General features: G+C 42.5%; 1 protein-coding gene across 1 annotated transcript in view; it reads right to left on the reverse strand.

The window, feature by feature from the left end:
• The window catches only part of LOC117504102 (protein diaphanous homolog 3-like), a 546585-nt gene that overhangs the window by 399705 nt on the left and 121675 nt on the right, over window positions 1-25205 (reverse strand). The window contains exon 17 of the mRNA XM_034163485.1: window positions 20477-20591. Coding sequence (XP_034019376.1) covers window positions 20477-20591 — 115 coding nt within the window. The remainder of the gene's footprint in view (window positions 1-20476; window positions 20592-25205) is intronic.

The following is a 25205-nucleotide window of genomic DNA, read 5'->3' on the forward strand; positions in this document are numbered from 1 at the left end:
ATTCAGAGCCTCTGTTCCATGTGTAAAACACACACAGTATCGCCTGAAGCAAAATCCCCTATGAGACATCTGATTCACAGCAGGGGTGCCGTCTCCAGCAAGTGAACAAATCCAACATTCTGACATCCATCAACTCTACAGTCAAAAGGAGACAGCAGTCAAACCAGCCATCTTGTTTGACTCGCTGCATTGTTCTGATCTTGTCCTGAACTGAAATCACCCTGAGACATCACAGGAGGCATTTTCAGCATGTCCAGTGGTTACTGAGCATGTGCACATGCGTCCTCACCTCAGTGTTTGTCTTCTTTGAACACACGCTCCAGTGTCCTGACAAAGACTGACATGACAGTTTGATTGGTCTATTCAAAGACTATTCCCACACCAGAGCTGTGGGTATGCCAGCACCAGTGAGAGGGAGATCAGAGTAATGAAGTGAGGAGCCATGTGGCGTGTGAGCTAATCAAAGTGAACCATGCAGGGCCACCTCTGCCTGTGATCCACACTAGATGACCAGGGGCCATAATTAGTCTGAGACTTTCATTCTGATAGCAGCAAATTAACAGACTTCATTAGAGTTTCCTCTCCTCCTCTGTTCCTACTGCATCAATATCTTCTCCCAAATATAAACCAGCAACATTGTACAAACGTGAGTAAGATCACTCAAAAGACCAGTCAATCACCCTTAATTTATTCCATATTTTACAGACGAGACATAAGCATATAAATATTTAAAAATTACATCTATAAATATATTATCAATGCATCACAAAAATATTTGTAATTGAACAGGAGCCACTGATAATCAGTATATGCAGTCTATTTTTGTTGTAATACACCAACAGCTCTATTCTCAGTGGAATAGTGCCCTCTAAAGGCTTCTTTCAGATCTACCATGACTTCTGAAAATGTTAAAATGAGCAGTTTCTGACCACTCCATCACATCAGTTATGAAGCAGCATTATCTGCATTTCATTTCACTTCAGCGTGCGACAGCACCAGGCCAATATTAAGAGTTGTTGAGCCTGCCCTAACATTTCCAAAGCCCTTCCATTGGACAGGTGAAAGCTGAAATAATTTATCTTGGGAGTCATTTTGCATGTTTCCATTTTTCTCTCTGCTGCTGTAAACATGTCAGTTCCCACCCCTTCACCACGCCACCTCCCACATACACAATCATACATCCGTAAATGACAAATCATTGCAGAAAAATAAAGTCGCACAAGCAAATATGTTTTTAACGAGCCAGCCCATTACTTTGACGATACGAGAACATAAAAACACAAATTGGGAATAAATTGAGGTGCTGATGCTTTGAAACCAAGGCAGAAGAAAGAGAAAAAAGGGGAAAAAACTACAAGAGAAAAGGAACCTGAACCAAACTCACTTGCTAATCGAACACATGCAGTGTTCTCACAGTCACGTGTATACTTTCATGGTTTTGTGCCATCATATCCATCAATTTATTTATCTACAGTAAGCACTGCTTGTTTTTTCACGATTAAGCTGCTCTGTGCAGTTTCTCAAATCAGAGCCAAATAAACCATTTTTTAAATGTAAAATTTGCAGACTCATTCAGGAACTTGGAAATGTTCATGTATACATTCTCTGATCTGCCTAAAGAAAACTGGCTGCTAAATTCATTTGTATGAATTAAGAAGAATGCAGACAGTTTGTCCAATTACTTATGGAGACTGAAAACGGGGGCACTGTGTATGAAAGTGGCTTAATGGTTGATGCAATGTTTTGATCTGTGCTGAACCCCTTGAATTTTTCGATTGCATTGTACTGTGGTGGTGTACAGAAGCAAAATAAAACTGGCACCATTTAAAATTGATCAACTGATACACTCGTTTTAAATTTTCCCTTGAATTTTTTTTTTTTTTTTTTTTTTTTTTTTTTTTTAGAAGTTGTCCTACATGTATTGTAATAGCCAAGTGGTCTCTGCATGCATGTGTGTGTATGGCTTCAATCACACAGAAACCAGGGAGAGCTGACATTTGCAATTTGGTATGCTTATGTATTTTGGGTTAAGGATGAATGCTGCGAAAATGGACAGCTGATAGGACAAATATTTTTGGAGAAATTAGCAATTTTAGCTAACCAGTAAACAATGGACATTGTGCTGCAATCCACCATGAGAATTCAAGGTTTTGGGGCTTTAAATGTTATTGTGGCTCATGTTATTATTGAAATCGATCTACCAAAATCCAAACATTATAATGTCGGTTTATTTTTCTAACGTGTTGCAAAATTACAGCTCATTTTAATGAAGACAACATATTTATCTGGGGGGAAATGCCACAGTGAATGTTGTCTTTTCCTTCATGGCCTTCATGCAGACAAGAGGAAGCACGTGTGTGCATGCATGAGGTTTTGAGATTACCTGCGACCCATCTTACATTAACATTCATAGGATTTCTTGTAATCATTTCCATATCTACCAAATGTTGATCATAGCATCTAATCCCTTGAAATTGTCCCCCTCAGGTGTTGAAATTCTAAACCGTTTCCCCGATAGCATGAATTTTTATCCAAATTGACTATCATGTGAATCCCTTATCTAAATGCTAAGGAATAAAATTGTAGCGGTGCCAAAGAAAATTCTTTTTTTTTTTTTTTTACTTACATCTTAAAAATCCCAGCGGCACTATACCTTTAAAAATTATCATAGGCAGTATCACTATTCTGAAAACATCCCATCTGTGAAATGATTGGAACTCATAAAACAACATTTGTAATTAGCTTAGTCACATAATAGTCCTCATTGGTTGACCTTTGACCAAACTATGCCAAAATTTATTCAGATGAGATCTCTATCAAAAGTCATAATTCCACCAGCTAAAGAAAATTAGTCTAGTGTCTCTCTCAGCCCTTCACTGGTACACAAGTTAACTATTCACTGAGACAGAGACCATTTAAGCTCAGTGGAAAAAAATATGGAGAAACTTTGCTTTGAATCAGAACTTGCACCTCATGAACCGAGAAGGGGAAAAAAGATGCTCAGAGAACATTGAGGATGAATCATACATTACAAGAACATGAACAAAATTCAGCAGAATGATTTACTGTAAAATCTGTAAGTTTTAAATTACGATATCTAAAAGCTGATATTTCCTACTTGTACAAAGTAGCTTAAAGCACATTAGCCTAAACATGAATGTTTTATACCTCAAAACTTACCACAGAATGAAAAACATATGAAAAAAAGAGATGGGGGTGGGTTAGGGGCCACCTTGTTCAGCCTGACCAACGGGCAAACAAGACAATGCTATGTATTAAAAAGGGCTGTTTTATCTGGAAAACACAAATAGCCGCTGTGGATTCAATGATCAGACACGGCCTTTCAACAACAATGAAAAGAGCCTTTAATGAACACGCATTCGAAAAGATCTTGCATAATGACTCAAAATTTCTGTAGCTGCATGGAAAGTCATTATAGAACTAATGGTGTTCCAAATGTCACAAAATAAAACCAAAGAGGGGGGAAAAATAAGACAAAGGATGAGAATAGCAAGAAGACAAGAAAAGACAAAGAAGATAGAGGCCTTGAAATGAACATATATAGGCCAGGAACAGCAGCGCTATCTCAACTCAACCACGAGTGGTCATACTGCTGCTGTACGCTGACATACAGCTTGTCTAAGTACAGCAAACGTATAACCTTTATTTAACCACATAAAAAGCCTACTGAGATAGAAACCTCTTTATCAAGGGTGACCTGGCCAAGAAAGGCAGAAGCACACGTCATAATAAACGAGTTAACATCAAAAGAACGTTAAAATAAAATTCAAGCAATTTACAGATAAAACATCAGCTTAGTCATAGTAACAATATATAAGTTAAAACAGTTTAAAATTTCAAAATACAGGCACTGTGCAAAAGAATTCCATTCCTTGAACTTTAAAAGAAGGCTCCGTATGAATAATTAAATTAAACCCAAATACTGCTAACTAGCTCAATGGTATATTATCCAAGCAAACAGGTGACTTTGGGAAACGGGGGAAAAAATAAATAAAAATTGGATTTCTCAGCATTCAAGACCAGTTTGAATTTCTCCAGACGGCACTGTACTATGTCAAAAGCAGACTGCAACAATTCAAATGCCTGTGTAATTGAGTTGGAATATACTGCAGATGGAAAGCTTTTGCAGTCACTGTAGTAACTCTCTCCTATATTCAGTGAGCACCTGGGAGATGCACCATCTTCAGAAGAAATCCAAGCTTTTTTGTAAATTGACAGAACTGCACCTGTGGTGATTATGGTAATCAGTACCAACATGTACTACAATATACCAGGGTTTGCATTAGAATTTTTAGCCCCGGAGTGCTACGACACACGAGGTACCGAAAATGTGAATCCCAAGGCCCGGCCTCGCGTCAAAGCAGCTCAAGGCGGTGAAGGGAGAGAAGGAGGGGGGAGATGCAGTTTGATGCTTTCTGATGCATTTTCATCATGAAATTTTGTTTATCAAAAGTTGCCATTTTATACTGCAAGCTTTGTGAAAATAAATGATCAACAGGTGAGAAATTATCAGTGATGAATGTTTTCAGATTTTCTTTTAAATGTTTGGCCTGATGAACCTGCATCACTGAATTAACTAATCTGGCTAACAACAAATTGTTTACAGTTATTTAATTAACAGCTTCTTGTTTTTGTTAACTGAAGTTGCACCCCAGAACTGACAGGTCCATGGTGCAAAGAATTACTGGATGAAACATAAGTTATGATGCTTTTTCTTATTGCATTTGCACAAATGTGTAAAAAAAAAAAAAAAAAAAAACAAATGCACACACACACACACACACACACACACACACACACAGACACACTAAGGCCCCATTAAAAAAAAAAAGTTCATCATCCTTGACATCATAGAGAAGCTTGATTCTTCGACTGGACTGGGTTGCTTGACGTGAGGACATTTCGCTTCAAATCGCCGAAACTTCCTCAGCTAAAATTCTTGCTCTGGTAGTCTGACTTCTGTCTTGACTCTTGTAGAGAAGAATAACAGAAGCTGCAAAGGCTGGAGTATTAAACCTAACCAGACCCCTCCTACCGAGAGGCAGACTGCTATTGGCTAGTGACTAAACAATTGCTCTAATTACGCCTATTGTGCTCTAGTTAGCACCCTCCTAATGTCAGGGTAGCTGTTCCTCCTAACGATAGGACTGACGCCTCTCCTGATGACATGAATGACTCATTACCATAAACAAAAGACTGAAACTGCTTAGACCTGAGTACTCCATCGTAAACAGGGGACAAAGCGTGTCTCAAACCCTCTCCCCGGTTAAGGCTGGGTTTCAAATGTTTCATATAAAATGCCTCCTTCACTCCTCTCTCAAACCACTTCTTTTCTCTGGCGAAGATTTTAACTTCCTTGTCCTCAAATGTGCCAGAGCAAGAATTTTAGCTGAGGAAGCTTTTACGATTTGAAGTGAAACATCCTCGCATCAAGCAACCCAGTCCAGTCGAAGATTCAAGCTTCTCTACTATGGAAACCACCTGGACAACTGAGAGCCTTCACAGAAACATCCTTGACATCATAAAAAATTGATGAGGTGGGGCACATTTTTTATTTTATTTTTCCTTAGAAACAGAAAAACAATACAGTAAAACTTTGAAGTTGGGAAACGAAACTTCCCACTGCAATATGAATTAATGGTTTAATAATAACAGAACAATGATAAAACCAGCCTCACAGCTCTGCAATAGTATTTGATTAAAATTCACAAAAATAGGGATGTCATCCAACTACTCCTCTAGGAGGTGGGCTGCCGAAACTACCCACAAGAAGAAGAAGAAAAAGAGGACAAGGAAAAACTCACCTTGCCACCATTGTATTTAGTGTCCATGCTACCTAAATTTAGGGAATAAGGTTGGGTCGGATTACTTTGAAATGTAATCCAAAAGTAATCAGATTACAAGTAATCCAAATGTATGTACATACATACATATAATTCACGTGTTCTTTCAAAGTAATCCTACCCAGCCTTGAACCCTGTTGTGTCTGATGATTTGCGGACATTCATGCTGGGTATATGGTCCTGACGCGTTGCCAGTAAAATGGATATTTGCGATGGTATAACCAGCATGAACGTCCGCAAATCAGACACAAGGGGGTTATCCCCATTCAAATCCAATTCCATCATTTGCACGGTTTATATTTCTCTAGGTAATTTGGCCGGTGCAGCACAGACTGATATTGAGTATTAACATACGCTGGCTTTTACTGATGTCGTAAAACGAAAGCCTGTCACTGCAGAGAATTACATGTCAAAATCTAGTTTAGACTGTCGTAAACTTTGACAGGTTTCAAGATATGCACAGAACTGCATGCATACTAGGAAGCCACAGTTACTAGCAGGGTTTGGTGACCTGTTGTGGATTGGTAGGGAGAATCATGGAAAATTCCAAAAATAATCAAGACAGTCAGATAATCACATAACGGACAACACACTCACTGGTTATGTAATTCAGACCGACCAACAGAAACCATTAGCTGGACATGGATTGCGGTCCCACAGCATTGGAAACAATATATTATAATAACCAAGTGTCCTCTGTGTGTGTGTGTGTGTGTGTGTGTGTGTGTGTGTGTGTGTGTGTGTGTGTGTGTGTGTGTATACACACACGTGTATATGGCTTTGATCATGCTGACATTTGCAGTTTGGCATGCTTATGTATTTTGGGGTCAAGGATGAACGATGCAAAAATGGAAAGTTGATAGGACAAATATTTTTTGGAGAAACTAGCAATTTTAATGGCCCAGTCACACGGCACTTAACGAAGGGCAACGAAGCCCAAACAAAACAAGAGACCAGAACTTTCACTGACATCGTTTAACCTTTGCGCAGCTTCATTCCTGCAGCTGGAACTTCGTCAGGATTTTTTAACTGTTGAAAATTTTGAACGAATGCTGCCGAAAACCTCAATTCGTCTGTATTTCGTTTTGCTGTCGTTATTGACTTATCATTTGCTTAGTATTTGTAACTTTAGCATTTAGTTTGACTTCGTTCATCCAGCTGAATGTTTTCACACAGTACAGAAGCCAGTTTGCAAGTACTTTTTTGTCCACGGCGGAGCTGGTGTGCGGTGTGGGGCTTCTGCCACAGCGCATGATGTGGTGAATACTGCCTCGGTCATGCCATGGTGCTGGCTGGTCACAAAGAATTTGTCCGCCTCTCCACCAGCGCACGGCAGTCTGTGATCATGGTGCTGTTCCAGCACTGCGCGAACAAGTGTTGCTGCAAAAAAAAAAAAGTCAGGCCGATGCTGCAAAATTCTGTCCATGAACTCTGAAGGGCTTGCTGTCCTCCAGGCTGTGCAGAGAGAAAGCTCTTTCAGTGTTTGGCAGTTCAAAGGTTTCACTGCGTATTTGTTCACAAAGGGAGAGCTTTGGAGGAGTGCGATGAGCCTCTTGTTTCGACAGAGCTGCTGACGGCTGACACGATCGTTGATGGCTGTGTATCTCACAGCAGGGGGCTTTGCAGGAGCGCGATCAGTCTTGCTTGCTTCCATGGCGCTGAGGGCTGACAACATAATGTTTCCTGTCGGCCAGGCGGCAGTTTACAGAAGCAGGACTTTGAGCCATCAAATATGGAAAAACATCCAGCAACAGTGGACATTCACATATGAACAACTTTGTTCCACAGAGGTGTGACATATGAAAACAGAAAAACCAGTGATCAGCTGGAGAGAAGACGAAGCGCACATGCGTGTCTGATCCATGTACACAGTGCCTGTGCATGCATAAGGTGATCAGAAACAGCAGGGTTTTGAAAAAGGCAAACAGAGAGACAGCGCTAGCTATCTCTCACTCTTTGTACAGAGTAATTATTTTGGTAGTGTATTATTTTGGTGGTGTTTCTAGTGTGGGTGGTTAGTGTGGTAGTGGTTTTTTTTGTAAAAATGAGGCATCTTATGAATGTTGATCAAGAATTTGAGAAAAAAAAAAATTTCTTTTTCTTTAAACTGGAGCAAGACGGAGCAGCGTGTCAGAGTCTCAACCAGACAGTGAGGATTCTGATGATGAAGATGATGATCCCTCTTTTGTTCTGGACGAGGAACCAGAACAGGTGGATCCACCAACGTGCGCACATATCTCCAGTGGGTCGGATCACGCGCTTCTGTTTGCAGCTGAGCTCCATCCCAGCGTCGAGTCCTGGAATGCAGAAACACACTGCTCCAGCAGCGGCTCCAGGTGCATTTCGTTTAAAGCACCGAGATCAACGTCAGCTTCAGTTTCATTTTGTTCCTCTTTTGTCCCTTTTGCGCTCGTGATTAGCAGGCTTTTTGGTGATAAATCTCGTTCGTCCAACTTTTCTCAAGGGATTGAGACTTTTTTTTTTTTTTTTTTTTTTTTTACTTTTTTCCCTTCCTTCAGGAATTGTCTAATGCAGTTATGCGTGCATGCGTGCTGCCAACTGCTTTCTGGACTCACACCATTCCAGCAGGGGGCGGAAAGTCATATTACCATCCCTTACCACAAAAATGTCAGCTACCTATGTTATAAACACCAAGTCTAGAGCCTGTGGATCCCCAGGGGCAACATGCTTGTATATCTTTAGTTTTTATGCTTTGGTTTCATATATTTTTATTAGAGTCGCTTTTGTGCATAAATTCATGAAAAATTACTATTATTACCATTATTGAATGTGCAATTTTTCAGTATACAAGTTGCAGGACCTCCCAAAACAGTAAAAATGATTACGATTTATTAAATGATGCACTTTAAAAGAACACTTAGTGTCTTTTTTCTGTGAGACCCATCAACAGAAAGGCAACAAGCAAATATATCTGCATGAAACATTTATGCCAACAAGAACTCAAATAGCAGCAACGATGTTCTCATATAAGCTACCAAATTGCCCCATCTTACATGTAATTCTCTAACATTTTACACATCACCTAATCATATAACTACTTCAAAAATGTATTACAAAAACAAAATTTCAATTCATACTTTATTTTTCTGTATTAATTTCCTGGTATTGACAAAATAGAAATTCATGAAATTTAGAACTAGCACTAATATTCATGAATTGGCCAGGGGTGGTGGAAAAGTGGTTAATGGTTCTTGGATTCAATGCAGAAGGTTCCCGGTTTAAACCCCACCCCTGCCACATTTCTCCATGTAATGTGGAGTTGTGTCCAGAAGGGCATCTGGTGTAAAACCTGTGCCAATTCAATATGCAGACCTACGTCAGATCTGCTGTGGTGACCCCGAGTGCAAACAAAGCAGCAGCTGAAGGGACTTACTATAATATTCATGAATTATACAGTTATACCACTGGTTCCACAGATTAGCAAAATAAATGTAATCAAAACCAAGTACAATCCTTACAGGTAAAACAGAAAACCATTTATGCAGAGCTTTGGTTATGGTAGGGTTTTGGTTTTCACAGTCACACGAAAAAGTAGCAAAAAAAAGAAAAAAGAATAAACTTAGCCACAGCTCAACAATTTGAATGCATCAGCCAACCCAGTAACAAAGTTCTACATGCCTCATCACAAAAAGTCTGTACATTACTACTACTATTTTTTCAAGATGGGCAATGCAGCTGCCTGTTACTTGAGCTCTGCCCCCTCTTTTCCTACGTTTGCTATTTTAATACTTTTTAATAGTGCGTATTTGAACGGCCTCCCCGATCTGAACCGGAGTGGTGTTCAGTGGTTGGACTTCTGTGCTAGTCACAGTTTGTCCATCACAAACACCATGTTCGAGCACAAGGGTGTCCATAAGTGCACGTGGCACCAGGACACCCTGAGCCGGAGGACGATGATCGACTTTGTAGTCGTATCATCTGACCTTCGGCCACGTGTCTCGGACACTCGAGTGAAGAGGGGGTGAACTGTCGACCGATCACCACCTGGTGGTGAGTTGGATCCACTGGGAGGGGAGGAAACCGGTCAGACCTGGCAAGCCCAAACGTATCGTGAGGGTCTGCTGGGAATGACTGGCGGAACCCTCTGTCAGCGAGGACTTCAACTCCCACCTTCGGGAGAGCTTCTCCCAGATCCCGGGGGAGGTTGGACACATGGAGTCCGAGTGGACCATGTTCTCCACCTCCATTGTCGATGCAGCCGCTCGTAGCTGTGGTCACAAGGTCTCTGGTGCCTGATGTGGCGGCAATCCCCGAACCCGGTGGTGGACGCCGGAAGTAAGGGATGTTGTAAAGCTGAAGAAGGAGTCCTACTTGTCTTTGTTGGTAGGTGGGACCCCGGAGGCAGCTGACAGGTACCGGCAGGCCAAGCGTGCCGCAGCCCGTGTGGTCGCAGTGGCAAAAACTCAGGTCTGGGAGGATTTCGGGGAGGCCATGGAGGACTATCGGTCGGCCTCGAAGAAATTCTGGCAAACTGGCCGAGGCCTCAGGAGGCGGAAGCAGCTCTCCACCAGCACTGTCTACGGTGCGAGTGGGGAGCTGTTGACCCTGACTGGGGATGTTGTCGGGCGGTGGAAGGAATACTTCGAGGATCTCCTCAATCCCATCATCACGTCTTCCAAAGAGGAAGCAGAGACTGTGGACTCAGAGGCAGACTCATCCATTACCCAGGCCGAAGTCAAGAAGGTGGTCAGAAAGCTCCTGGGTGGCAAGTCCCTGGGGTAGATGAAATCCGTCCTGAGTACCTTAAATCTCTGGATGTTGTGGGACTGTCTTGGCTGACACGCCTCTGCAACATCGAGTGGCGGTTGGGGACAGTGCCTATGGATTGGCAGACCGGAGTGATGGTCCCTCTGTTTAAGAAGGGGGACCGGAGGGTGTGTTCCAACGACAGGGGGATCACACTCCTCAGCCTCCCCGGTAAGGTCTATTCCAGAGTACTGGAGAGGAGAATTCGACCGATAGTCAAACCTCGGATTCAGGAGGAGCAGTGTGGTTTACGTCCTGGTCGCGGCACACTAGACCAGCTCTACACGCTCCATCGGGTGCTCAAGGGTTCATGGGAGTTCGCCCAACCAGTCCACATGTGCTTTGTGGATCTGGAGAAGGCGTTTGACCGTGTCCCTCGGGGCACCCTGTGGGGGGTGCTCCGGGAGTACGGCGTCCTTTGCTAAGGGCTATCCGGTCCCTGTACGACCGCAGTAGGAGCTTGGTTCGCACTGCCGGTAGTAAGTCAAACCTGTTTCCAGTGCACGTTGGCCTCCACTCAGGGCTGCCCTTTGTCACCGGTTCTGTTCTTTATCTTTATGGACAGAATTTCTAGGCACAGCCAGGGAGTAGAAGGGGTCTGGTTTGGGAACCACAGAATCTCGTCTCTGCTGTTTGCGGACAATGTGGTTCTGTTGGCTTCGTCAAATCAGGACCTTCAGCGTGCACTGGGGTGGTTTGCAGCCGAGTGTGAAGCATCCGGGATGAAAATCAGCACCTCCAAATCCGAGGCCATGGTTCTCGACCGGAAAAAGGTGCTTTGTCCTCGTCAGGTCGGTGGAGTGTCCTTGCCTCAAGTGGAGGAGTTTAAGTATCTCGGGGTCTTGTTCACGAGTGAGGGACGGATGGAGCGTGAGATCGACAGACGGATCGGTGCAGCATCTGCAGTGATGCGGTCGCTGTATCGGACCGTCGTGGTGAAGAGAGAGCTGAGTAGGGGGGCAAAGTTCTCGATTTACCGATCGATCTACGTTCTGATCCTCACCTATGGTCATGAGATTTGGCTCATGACTGAAAGAACGAGATTGCGAGTACAAGCGGGCCGAGATGAGTTTCCTCCACAGGGTGGCTGGGCGCTCCCTTAAGAGACGGTGAGGAGCTCGTCACTCGGGAGGAGCTCTGAGTCGAGCCGCTGCTCCTCCATGTCGAAAGGAGCCAGTTGGGGTGGCTCGGGCACCTTTTCCGGATGCCCCCTGGACGCCTCGCTGATCCCGGCTATAAACAAAAGTTTATAGCCGTTTATAGCTGCTTGGACTGAGACTCTATGTACAGTGGGCCTGGTCCCCGCTATGCTGAGCACCTGGACATACCTGCGGACATACGGAAGAGACGGAGAGGCTGCAGGAGCGGATGGACGAAGCGGAGAAGGACTTATATTCCGTCTGTGGTTATGGGGAATGTAAGGTCTCTCCGCAACAAGACAGAGGAGCTAGCAGCGCTAACACGTTTTCAGAGACTGTATAAGGGCTGCACTCATGTGCGTCACGGAGCTGTGGTTGGATCAACATATACCGGACTCAGTCATTAACATGGACGGCTTTACACTCATCCGCGAAGGTACGGGGCGCTGGCGGAGAGCGGAAAAAAAAAAGAGGGGGGCTCGCCGTTTATGTGAGTGAGAGATGGTGCAACGCAGCTCATGTTCACGTGAAAGATCAGATCTGCTCCTCAGACTTGGAACTACTCACGGTGAGCATGAGGCCGTACTATCTCCCACGGGAGTTTGGAAGTGTGATTACGCTGTGCGCGTATATTCCTCCCTCTGCAGATGCCACCGCTGCCTGTGAGCGGATCCACAGTACAGTCACGCGGCTGCAGACAATACCCCCGCGCCCTCCTCCTCATCACCGGGGACTTTAACCATGCCTCCCTCTCCGCCACCCTCCACGAGTAAAACCAGGAACAATAAGCCAAACAGCTACTTTAACCATTTTGGCTACTCCATACATGCCCCCCTGCCTGCTCCTGGCTCTCCACACATCTCCAGTAGTCCAGCAGCCAGCCCTCCATTCACTCTGACCCCCCACCTTCTACCCCCCGGTCACCTCCACTGCACCCCGGACCTTGTCGCTCCTCCCCCGGGACTGTATTCAGCACCAGCCCACACCTCTGCTTCCGCCTCCCTTCGCCCTCACTGTAACTGCAACCGAGGTGAGACCAGCTCCTGCGGCTGAAGCAGAGGAAAGCAGAAGGACCTAAAAGGATCCCCCCGAGGCTGCTGAGAACCTGTGCAATGAGCTCTGTGAGGTCCTCGGCCACATCTTCAACATGAGCCTCAGACTGGGTGTGGTACCCACACTGTGGAAGACCTCCTGTGTGGTCCTGGTTCCCAAAACACCGCACGCCAAGGAACCAGCCAGACCAGTTGCCCTGACCTCCCACCTCATGAAGACCATGGAACAGCTCCTCCTGTCTCACCTCCGCACCGTGGTGAGTGACATCCTGGACCCACTGCAGTTCACCTACAGGCCCAACATCAGGGTAGATGATGCCGTCATCTACCTACTGCAGCGACTGCTCACCCACCTGGAGACCAGCGGGAGTGCTGTGAGAGGCATGTTCTTTGATTTCTCCAGCGCTTTCAACACCATCAGACCGGCGCTGCTGTGGGGGAAGCTGCAGGACGCAGGTGTGGATGGACATCTCGCCGCCTGGACCATCAACTACCTCACTGACTGCCGGCAGTACATACGGCTGCGCAGCTGTCAGCCTGAGGTGGTAAGGTGCAGCACCAGGGCCCCCCAGGGCACCGTCCTCTCGCCTTTCCTCTTCAACCTCTACACCTTGGACTTCACCTACAACACGGACAGCTGCCATCTCCAGAAGTTCTCTGATGACTCCGCCATTGTGGGTCGCGTGTCTGAGGGGACCGAGCTGGAGTACCGGTCAGACCGGTGAACGTTCAGGGGGAGGACATAGAGACTGTTGACAGATTCAAATACCTGGGTGTTCACCTCAACAGCAAACTGGACTGGACTCAACACTGACACCCTGTACAAAAAAGGCCAGAGTCGCCTCCACGTCCTGAGGAGACTGAGATCCTTTGGAGTGAGCAGGCCTCTGCTTAAGACCTTCTATGACTCTGCTGTAGCCTCTGCTCTCCTCTATGCTGTCATCTCTTGGGCCCCGGGCAGCACAGAGCGAGAGAGAAAGAGACTGAATAAGCTGGTCAGGAAGTCCAGCTCTGTCCTCTGGACTCTCTGGAGGAGGTGGCTGAGAGGAGGGTGTTAGCCACAAATCATGTGCAATAACTCATTTACAAATCCCTGCACTTACGTCACCTTATCACATCTAAACTCCACTCCACATATTGTAAATAAGATGCTCCTGTCTCTTTTTCAATCCCAATCATGTTTACATATATGCAACATGAGATCAATAAAGTTCATCTTATCTTACTACAAAATTCTGTATGCGAAGTCATGATGGCTTTGGGTTATTAATTTGAATAGAAAAGAGCACCCAGATGCTGACTGACATCCTTTCTTTGTTCTCGCCAGACAACACCTGCTGTCGACCAGTTTGCCATTCATTTCTGCCTACATTATTTAGCACCTTGTTGGTAGGGAACAAGCGTACACTGGTGTGAGGGGACTCTTGTGTGCCATGAAAGGAACCACATAAAGTTGTGACAAGTAGATAATGCGATGAATAATTCAAATTGACATAAACCAGCTGAATCTGTTACAAAATCATGACAACTGAATAAATCAGAGAAAGGATTAATAGGCCAAGCAATGGAGAGACGAAAACTGATGATATCTAATACCACCTCAGCTTTGAACTTTAATCATTTCAACAACCTTGTACATGAATATTCTAGACCTTGCCAGCCATATTAATGTGACATTTAGTGATTCATATAGCTATTAATGGGTGAAGCACTGTGGCCCCGGATGAAATCCCAAGCACCTCAATTGAATGACATCAGTAATTAGTGTTGAAATTAAAAAATAAGAATCTATTTAAAACAGCATGGTACATTTTCAATTCAGCTCCTGTGTCACTGCAACAGTGGCATTAATTTTTTATGCTGCACACTGTAACCCAATTGTGTGAATCAAACAAAGACTTGAAATTTTCAGTTTTTAAAAAAAACTGAACAAAGTGCTACACTGACAAAAATTCTGTGTTAATGACATGCATACATAAACACACATCGTATTTCCTGAGTATGAGTCACATGTTTGTTTTTAACTAGGGCTCATGCTTTCGGACTAGTGTGCCATGCCCATATCTTGCCCGATAAGACAAGTTAATTTTCAGCTGCATTTAAAATTAAATCTGGTTTAAAAAAAAAAAAAAAAAAAAAAAAAAAAAAAAAAAAGGAAGTATTTCAGTGATGTTCATGGGGCACCAGAAGTATTTTTCTGATCGAGTAACAAAGGATAGATGAGACCAGATTCTCAGCATCATCACGCAGCACACCTCTATTTTAATCTCACACACACAGCAGTGCATTTGCTGTTTCAGAGCACAGTGCCACTGTAAAATAAGCAGCGCACCCAGGGCGAGGGCTAGGATTTACATTAGGAAACACACATTTCCTTCTAACATGCACCATGTGCGTTTCTACTGGATGGTACATGATAGAAATGGCTCACCGTAATGCTTTACACAAGAAAACAAGTTTATCCATGTGTGGATTTTCTTCCTACTCCAAGACTGACATGGGCACAGGCAGCGAGGGGAGGGGTGGAAACATCCCTCCAAAACACCCTTACAGAGAGTAAAGATCCACTTTAGAAGATATTTTGCAAATAATACTAACAACTTTTTTTTGCCCCCATAATACATGTCAAAGGTGCTGGATTATTTGGTTAAATTAGTTTATTTGCTATGTGAGTACTAGGCATGGGCCAGTATGATATTTGGACAGTATGGTAACAGTGGGCAAAAATAAAGCGGTTTCCCAGTTATGTATAGCTTTAAAATGTGCTTTAACAACATTATGGCTATTTGCATATGAAGCACGCGTGATTCAGGCACACTAACTAACGTGATGTCTACCGCTACGAGCACCATACCACTGGTAACTTTACCAGTGGTATAGTGCTCGTAGCGTTAAAAATCATTTGTGGGCAGTCAACAACCAAATGATTTTTCATCCAGTGATCAGCCATGACCTCCGAAATTTGTTGCATATTCTTCTCATGATTGTTCGGCGATTCCTCATATTTTGGTTGCGGGCAAGTCCTAACTTGGCCGCATCTTTGGTGTGACTGTGCCAATAAATGCACTGCCATCCATCAAAGTTACAATGGCACCCAACAAAAGTATGGAAGTTTCCAAGCAATAACACTGCATTCCTGATTAGGCTATCATCTGCAATATCATTTGCCATCTCAGAAGCCTCCCAAAACAGTGGTGGCCCGAAGGTAATGCTAGCTGGCATATTGTAGAGTGGACAAGATAAAGGTTTTGTACCCTAGATTCATGACAGTAATTGGGAAAAACTGTATTAAGGATTTCCCTGGATCCTCACACTCCTTGTGCATTCAGTGCATCATACCTTGCAAACTATGTTTACTCTGACAGAAGCGAAAGGACATTTCCCACAAGATTTCTACTGACTGGCCATAAGAAGAGAATGGGCTGAAATACAATGGTGCAGTTGACATGTTTTGCATAGCACGAATTATTATATAAATCAGTTCATCAAGTCAGCCAATTTCTTTCACAAAATGATGCAACAAGCTTGCTTCCTTGCTACCTTGCTTTCTTTATTTAAAAAAAAAAAAAAAACTGAACTTTTTTCCACCACCTGCAAACTAAGGAATACAAAGAACATGAAAAGCTTTGCAACTAAGCTGCCAAACAAAAACCTAAATTAGCTAAGGTGCCTACATGACACTAAAATATTTGTGATTCATGTTTTTACTTTAATGCTTACATTTTAAAGAAATAAGACCCATTTCCCTTAAACATTTTGTCTGTTAATGGCATTAGTAGGCAACAATTAATGCAAACAAGTAATAAGACTTCTGAACACATTTTTGAAGAACATCTAAGTACAGTTACCGAAATACCAAAAAATAGACATTTTTGGTAAATGGCCCCCCATCCCCTGCAAGAATCCAGGGTTTCCTTAATGTGTCGACAGATGGAGAGAGAGAAAAAAAAAAAGACCTTTTACTGGGCTGCTTTCTAGTCAAGTCAATTATCATAATGCAGAGTTTCTACCTACTATTAACAGTATGTAGAAATTTATAAAATTATCTTCATATGAAAGTAGAAGCATGTGTCTCAAAGACATGGTGCAAAACATTGTTATATGAATAACTGAGGTGGCTCTGCAAACAGCTCATCTCATGGAACTCTAACAGTGGCACATTACCTTGGCACAGCCAATGTGTAGCCACCTGTGAAACAGTAAATAAGTTATTTTGATCAACTCCTCAAATACACGCTTCATGAAATATTGAGAAAACAGCTGTCCGTTTGTGGTGAGTCAAGTATAGAGCTGTTCAAGAGTGTAATGCGGTGACTGAATCCCTAATAAGATCATAGAAGAAGAAAAAATAAAAACAAAAGGCAACACAAGTGAATAAAAATTTAAATGTGTCTCGCACTACAGGGGAAAGGAGTGCACAAACAAAAGCAGACATGATAGCACATTTATTTTAACTCCAAATGTGTGTCACCCATTTCATGGATAATGAAAGTAGTTCAAAAAGTTTTCACTGAAAAGATTCAACAGAAGTTTCACATCAGGATTTTACTTTTAACATTTTTGAAAATGAGCCATGTCAAAGCACTTATTAAATCAGGCAATTAACAATACAGTCATACTGTGCAAAATCTGATTTAATCTTCAATGTACAATATGTTTGGAGTATCATGTTAGGCATTTTCAATGATCCATGTTTCTGTGACTGTACACACAAATTGTATTGCTGTAAGCCAAACTATAAGCACTGAAACTGCTCATTTTAGACTTCTGTTTCAAGTAACTCAAGTCCGGATCCGGACTCCTACTCATCTGTGAGAAATACCCAAATGAGCCAGTCTGTGTTCTCTGAGAGATGCTACCTCCAGAATGCCCCATTTTCACTCATTTTAAATTAATTTTCAAGTGTTCCAAAGTGCCACATTTCCACTTCACTACTTTGCAAGTAGTGTCCCTGTGTTCCAAATTTTTTAAAAATAAATAAAGACTCAATTTACCTCTGGACAACCTTTCTTAAAGTGGAGGACTGACAGACTGGAGTGAATAATAAACTATGAAAAGTAAATACACATTAATATTGTTTCTATGCATTCTGCTTATAGACACAGTATGTAGTAGTTTGCTCAGGGTGTTAATGACTTCATAAACATGTAACCACAAAAAAGACTAATGGAATAAGAACAGCCAGACAAGATGAAGGCATTCTTCCTGATTTATTTTTGTTTGTTTGTTTTTTTTTACTTTTGGCTCCTGCTGTTCATTTGGGACTGTCACAATGATCATGTCTCCATGTCACCCAATCCCATCTGGAACCCAGACTTTTATGATATTCATATGAATTTGGCAAGTTTTTTTTTTTTTTTTTTTTTTTTTTTTTTTTTTTTTTTTTTTTTTAACACCAGAGGCTATTCCTGATGCATCTCCAAATCAACCAGGAGATAGAACATTACAACATTTAGACATCTGTCTGTTGCAGCACAACTCAACAACAAAGTGGAAGGATTCTGATACAAGAAAACCCGACCTGAGTGTCCCGTGTGCTTTCTGATAAACTTCATCTGAAACTTCATATCCTTCTCAGAAAATCCTGTTGCATGCCACTGTGACACTTTACAAATGGTGATCCAGCACACAGAAGTAATGTTTCTACAAATACAGCCAAAGAAACCTATATCTCCTTCAGAGTAGCCATGTATGTTTTGTGCATAGATAAATTATCAACTTCCATTTAACACTCGTAAAGTTCCCTTAACTTGAAGTGTAACAGTGATCAGGGCTGACATGCATACATCAGGACTCATTAACCGACAGTGATTAAACGTACAAATTTGGCATTGTTCAAGTGTGGACACCCACACAATATTCACACCTGTCTCCACCCATCCAAATCCAAACACTTTTTTTCCACTGCACTGAACATTAAAAATATCATGATCAAATGACTACTGTCATGACCAAAAAACCTGTAGACAAACAGCGCAGAAGTGAGGAGGAAAGAAGAAACCAGTTTTCCTTTGGGTTGTTCCATCCTCCGACCCCCTTCATTTTTTGACATTAAAATTTGGAGCCCTGAGGGCATTTTCTTCATTTCAACATACCTTAAAAAAAATCCCCATTTAAAAAGGCATTTTTAGTATAACGGCCATATGTTGCATATCAAAATGTTCAGAAAAAAACTCCAGCTTTCTGAATCAGAGACACAACTGTCTAAAACACTGTAAAGATATGATCGCTTAACAGAAATATGACAAAAGGTTGACCAGGACACAGGAGAACACTCATTAGGGCTCTGAGGGTTGTTAAGCCCCAAAACGGGAATAAACTGCAAATCACTGAATTATCTGCCAAACATGAATATCGAAAAAAATATCACCCAAAACGTGAACGCACATTTCGCAAAACATGAATTTCAAGATCTGGTGTATGTGAGTGGCTGAGGAGCCAATGGTGCAAAGCTACCATCTGTGGGATTACAACTGCGTGCACCCCGCACTCATTGTACCACAGGGCTTCGCGCCACCCCTCGACTCACGCGTGTGAAGACTTTTTCACGTACCCTATTAATAGGTGAACAATCCAACGCTTAGTGAATTCTGCTTCACAATGATAGGAAGAGTAGACATCAAAGGATCAAAAGTACGTCGCTATGAACGCTTAGCCCCCACAAGCCCGTTATCCCTGTGGTAACTTTTCAGATCACCTCCTGCTTAAGACCCAAGAAGTCAAAAGGATCGTGAGGCCCCACTGCTCCCTTGTTTGCACTCAGGGTCACCACAGCAAATCTGAGGTGGATCTGCATGTTGAATTGGCACAAAATTTTATGCCAGATATGCTTCCTGGTACAACTCCACATTACATGCAGAAATGTGGTAGGGGTGGGGTTTGAACTGGGAACCTTCTGCACTGAAAACAAGTGCATTAACCACCACCTCTGCCCAAACTGCAGAGGTCAATGCTTTCTGTGGGTTTTGAACCCACAACCTCAGGATTCAGAGTACAACCTCTACCAGAAAAAGCTAGCAAGGCCATAATGTTAAAGTAAAAATTAATTTAGCAAGCAATATTTTTAATATGTCTAATGCCCACTGCATAACAGTTGGTGACAATCAAAAGCAATTTTGAAATTTTCATTAAATACAACCCAAGTAACAAATTATCTGCAAATTCCCACCAAAGACAAATATGTAACTTTTTCACCTAGAAAGTTTTAATGGTACTCACAAACACTTATCACACACACTTTGCATATTTATATTTATTCATAATGTGAAAAAGCTGGGTTCAGAATTTTCAAGTGTGTCAAGAAGTTTTGCACAGTGCTGTATGCCGTCAGTGATCAAAATGGCAAAATAGACTGACCAACCGCCTTCTCAAAAAAATAGTCCATCCAGTGTGCAATTAATTATTAAAAACCGCACCTAGTTTATTTATCTGAAACTTTAAACCTGACAATTGTATCAGCCATTTGCCTGAATTAAGGGAACGTCATTACATTGAGCATTGTAAGTGAGGTCATGCTTGTAGCTATAAAAGAATAAACTGATTAAATGTCGAAACACTGCACATTAATGAAAAAGCACTCAAAACAAGGCTGTCAGCCAAGCAAAGAGACATGAAATGATCAATTCAGGTCAACCATATGTAACGTGAATCAAACCTGTTCTTTGTGATGCAAAGGTGACAGCCAGCCTGCTGAGCAGCTCTGGTTTTGCATATCTGTCCTCATCAGCGATGACCCAGAAACAGCCCTCCAACATTTCTTGGGGACGAATCTGAAAGCAAACATTCAATCATTCAACAAATTTATCAATAAAAAGGAAATGATTCTCAGTGTAATTGCTTGCTAAATCTGCAAAAGAGCCTTCTAAATAAAAGAGACCCTCAACAGGCCTGCGAGATCCTCTATAAATTTAAATTTCCAATGTATTTGGTGTTAAACAATAAAATCCCAAGTTTCCAGAACTAATTTCTTTTTGATTCTCCTGTTTTGCTTGTGGTGACTACACCTATCATATATGGGGAGACAGAGGTCTTTTATGAACCGGTCACATGGCCATCGCTGAACGAAGGGAAAAATTGTTCCAAAGTCACAAACTGTCGAGAAAAAGTGGACAAATGAGCCTGCACTTCTCTCATCACCAAAAAGCCTGCGAATCTAGAGCACATAAAAGAACAAAACCGAAACTAGGAAAGGATAACAGAAGCGAACGGCGACCTTGACGCTTTAAACAAAATATTCATGATGATGTGACTTGACAGTTATTAGACCGAGCGCCAGCCTGTGAACAAGTCTGCAGCGAACGTGCACTCTCCACAGCACCCGCAGGTGCGAGTTCTGGTTGTCTTAACAGGTCTGTGTTCACAACAACGTGTGCTCACGCACGCATTTGCATGCTGTGACGGAATGCGAACGTGCGCAAATAGTTACAACAGTTGATAAAACATTCTTGCCGCTATTGTTTCTGTATGACAACGTTGCTTTTCATCCCACACATAGATGAGTCACGTTCAGCTTGTCTGAGCTTTAGTTACAGAGCCATTCAGATATCGTCAATGTTCGTGCAAGACGTCAGACTTGGGAGGATGAACGAAGTTGGACGACAAACAGAACACTGATGGCACAGGAACGACACAAATGATGAGGAAGCATCAAGACAGAAAAAACGGATTACGGACAAATTGAAGTTGTCAGGATTCATTCACATTTTTCAACAGTTTGAAAATTCTGACGAAGAGCCAGCTACAGGAACAAAGCTGGACGACGGTTAAATGATGTCTCTGAATGTCAACTCAAGTCCAGATTTCTTGTTTCATTTTGACTTTGGTGTCCTTCGTTAGTGCTGTGTGACCGGGGCTTTAATCAAGGGTCCTTAAAATTTTAATACATTTTTTTTTTTATTCAGTAAACATTTTTAGGTCTAATTTCCACTTAATACAGAATAGTAGCAAAACTAGTACACAGAATAAATGTGTTAGACCAAATTAATTTCATTTATTAATTTATTTGAATGGGACAATGCATATTAATTAACAGAAAACAAGTACTGTAAATATGCCAGATTTGGCTCAAGGCTATTTTCAATCCGCAGTCCCATGGGGTAAAAATACCACCAACACAAAACATACATGACCCATACAAAGGAATACAATATAATACAATACAACACAACACATTACAAGACAAACACTACCATAACCTAATTAACATGACAATAAAAACTATCAATCAATCATCAATCAACTTTTTTCTTATATAGCGCCAAATCACAACAAACAGTTGCCCCAAGGCGCTCCATATTGTAAGGCAAGGCCATACAATAATTATAAAAAACCCCAACGGTCAAAACGACCCCCTATGAGCAAGCACTTGGCAACAGTGGGAAGGAAAAACTCCCTTTTAACAGGAAGAAACCTCCAGCAGAACCAGGCTCAGGGAGGGGCAGTCTTCTGCTGAGACTGGTGGGGCTGAGGGAAAAAAACAGGAAAAAGACATGCCGTGAAGGGGGGCAGAGATCGATCACTAATGATTAAATGCAGAGTGATGCATACAGAGCAAAAAGAGAAAGAAACAGTGCATCATGGGAACCCCCCCCCCCCCCCACAATCTACGTCTAAAGCAGCATAACCAAGGGATGGTCCAGGGTCACCCGATCCAGCCCTAACTATAAGCCTTAGCGAAAAGGAAAGTTTTAAGCCTAATCTTAAAAGTAGAGAGGGTATCTGTCTCCCTGATCTGAATTGGGAGCTGGTTCCACAGGAGAGGAGCCTGAAAGCTGAAGGCTCTGCCTCCCATTCTACTCTTACAAACCCTAGGAACTACAAGTAAGCCCGCAGTCTGAGAGCGAAGCGCTCTAATGGGGTAATATGGTACTATGAGGTCCCTAAGATAAGATGGGACCTGATTATTCAAAACCTTATAAGTAAGAAGAAGAATTTTAAATTCTACTCTAGAATTAACAGGAAGCCAATGAAGAGAGGCCAACACGGGTGAGATATGCTCTCTCCTGCTAGTCCCCGTCAGTACTCTAGCTGCAGCATTCTGAACCAACTGAAGGCTTTTTAGGGAACTTTTAGGACAACCTGATAATAATGAATTACAATAGTCCAGCCTAGAGGAAATAAATGCATGAATTAGTTTTTCAGCATCACTCTGAGACAAGACCTTTCTGATTTTAGAGATATTGCGTAAATGCAAAAAGGCAGTCCTACATATTTGTTTAATATGCGCTTTGAATGACATATCCTGATCAAAAATGACTCCAAGATTTCTCACAGTATTACTAGAGATCAGGGAAATGCCATCCAGAGTAACGATCTGGTTAGACACCATGCTTCTAAGATTTGTGGGGCCAAGTACAATAACTTCAGTTTTATCTGAGTTTAAAAGCACGAAATTAGAGGTCATCCATGTCTTTATGTCTGTAAGACAATCCTGCAGTTTAGCTAATTGGTGTGTATCCTCTGGCTTCATGGATAGATAAAGCTGGGTATCATCTGCGTAACAATGAAAATTTAAGCAATACCGTCTAATAATACTGCCTAAGGGAAGCATGTATAAAGTGAATAAAATTGGTCCTAGCACAGAACCTTGTGGAACTCCATAATTAACTTTAGTCCGTGAAGAAGATTCCCCATTTACATGAACAAACAGTAATCTATTAGACAAATATGATTCAAACCACCGCAGCGCAGTGCCTTTAATACCTATGACATGCTCTAATCTCTGTAATAAAATTTTATGGTCAACAGTATCAAAAGCAGCACTGAGGTCCAACAGAACAAGCACAGAGATAAGTCCACTGTCCGAAGCCATAAGAAGATCATTTGTAACCTTCACTAATGCTGTTTCTGTACTATGATGAATTCTAAAACCTGACTGAAACTCTTCAAATAGACCATTCCTCTGCAGGTGATCAGTTAGCTGTTTTACAACTACCCTCTCAAGAATCTTTGAGAGAAAAGGAAGGTTGGAAATTGGCCTATAATTAGCTAAGATAGCTGGGTCAAGTGATGGCTTTTTAAGTAATGGTTTAATTACTGCCACCTTAAAGGCCTGTGGTACATAACCAACTAACAAAGATAGATTGATAATATTTAAGATTGAAGCATTAAATAATGGTAGGACTTCCTTGAGCAGCCTGGCAGGAATGGGGTCCAATAAACATGCCGATGGTTTGGACGAAGCAACCAATGAAAATAACTCAGACAGAACAACCGGAGAGAAAGAGTCTAACCAAATACCGGCATCACTGAAAGCAGCCAAAGATAACGATACATCTTTGGGATGGTTATGAGTAGATAATACAAAATCAACACTATTGCTAAACTACCTTAATGTTAACGGAAAGGTCATTAGCAAGTGTCTCCAGCTTATGGCTGATGTCCGCCAAGGAAAGGAGGCATTTTACCGTCTCCTTAAAATGCAGTCGTGGTCAACCACTGGGCCTTGTCCCCACCTTCAGCTCAGAAAACAGCAGGTCCCGCAGTTGCCGTTCTTCAGACATCCTGATTACACGTCCAGTCCATCCGAGTTGCGAATGGGCAATCATGGCTTCCATAGCCAGTATGCGCACCCCGCCTCAGGACCTCAACGTTGGTAATACAGTCTTTCCAGGTAACACACACTGTTCCAGGAAAATGGCGTTGGACCAGGACAGACAGCTGTCAGACATGCCAGGCATACAAGGTGGACACCTTTAGTCCATATAGAAGAGCGCTCAGCATGACAACCCTGTATACGTTTAGCTTTTTCAGTCTTATACGTTTCACATTTCACAGCCGGTCCTTAAGGTGTCCGAACGCAGTTGAGGCAGCACACACCCATGCATCAATCTCACTATCCATGGAGTTATCATTTGCCACTGTAGACCCTGGGTACATGAAAGCTTTCGCCTCAGCGAGTGGGGTTCCACCCAGCAGGACCCGTGGTCGGACGTGTGGCTGCCGAGGAGCCAGCTGGTAGGGTACCTCTGTTTTCTGAACGCTTATGGTCATACCGTAAGCTTTGGCAGGTGTGGCAAACTTCTCCAACAGCCACTGGATACCGTCCAGTGTGTGTGCCACCAAAGCAAAGTCATTAGCGTAGAGGAGCTTGCAAATGCACTTCACCAGTACAAGACGCTGGGATTTTAATCATGTAAGGTTGATGAGTCCACCGTCCGATCAAGTTCAGATGTAAATTCCGTCCAGTGTATCATCTGACATTTCGTCAATTACAACAGCGAGAACCAGTGCAAACAGAATAGGAGCCCATAAGCATTCCCTGTTTAACCCAATAAAATACCTGGAAAAGGTCAGAGGCCTCGCCATCGACGGTTACCGTGGCTCACATGTCTGTGTGGAAGGCCTTGATGACAGTCAGCAGCCTTGATGGACATCCATACTTC

Source organism: Thalassophryne amazonica, chromosome 2 (assembly GCF_902500255.1).
Source record: "Thalassophryne amazonica chromosome 2, fThaAma1.1, whole genome shotgun sequence".
Lineage (NCBI taxonomy): Eukaryota > Metazoa > Chordata > Actinopteri > Batrachoidiformes > Batrachoididae > Thalassophryne > Thalassophryne amazonica.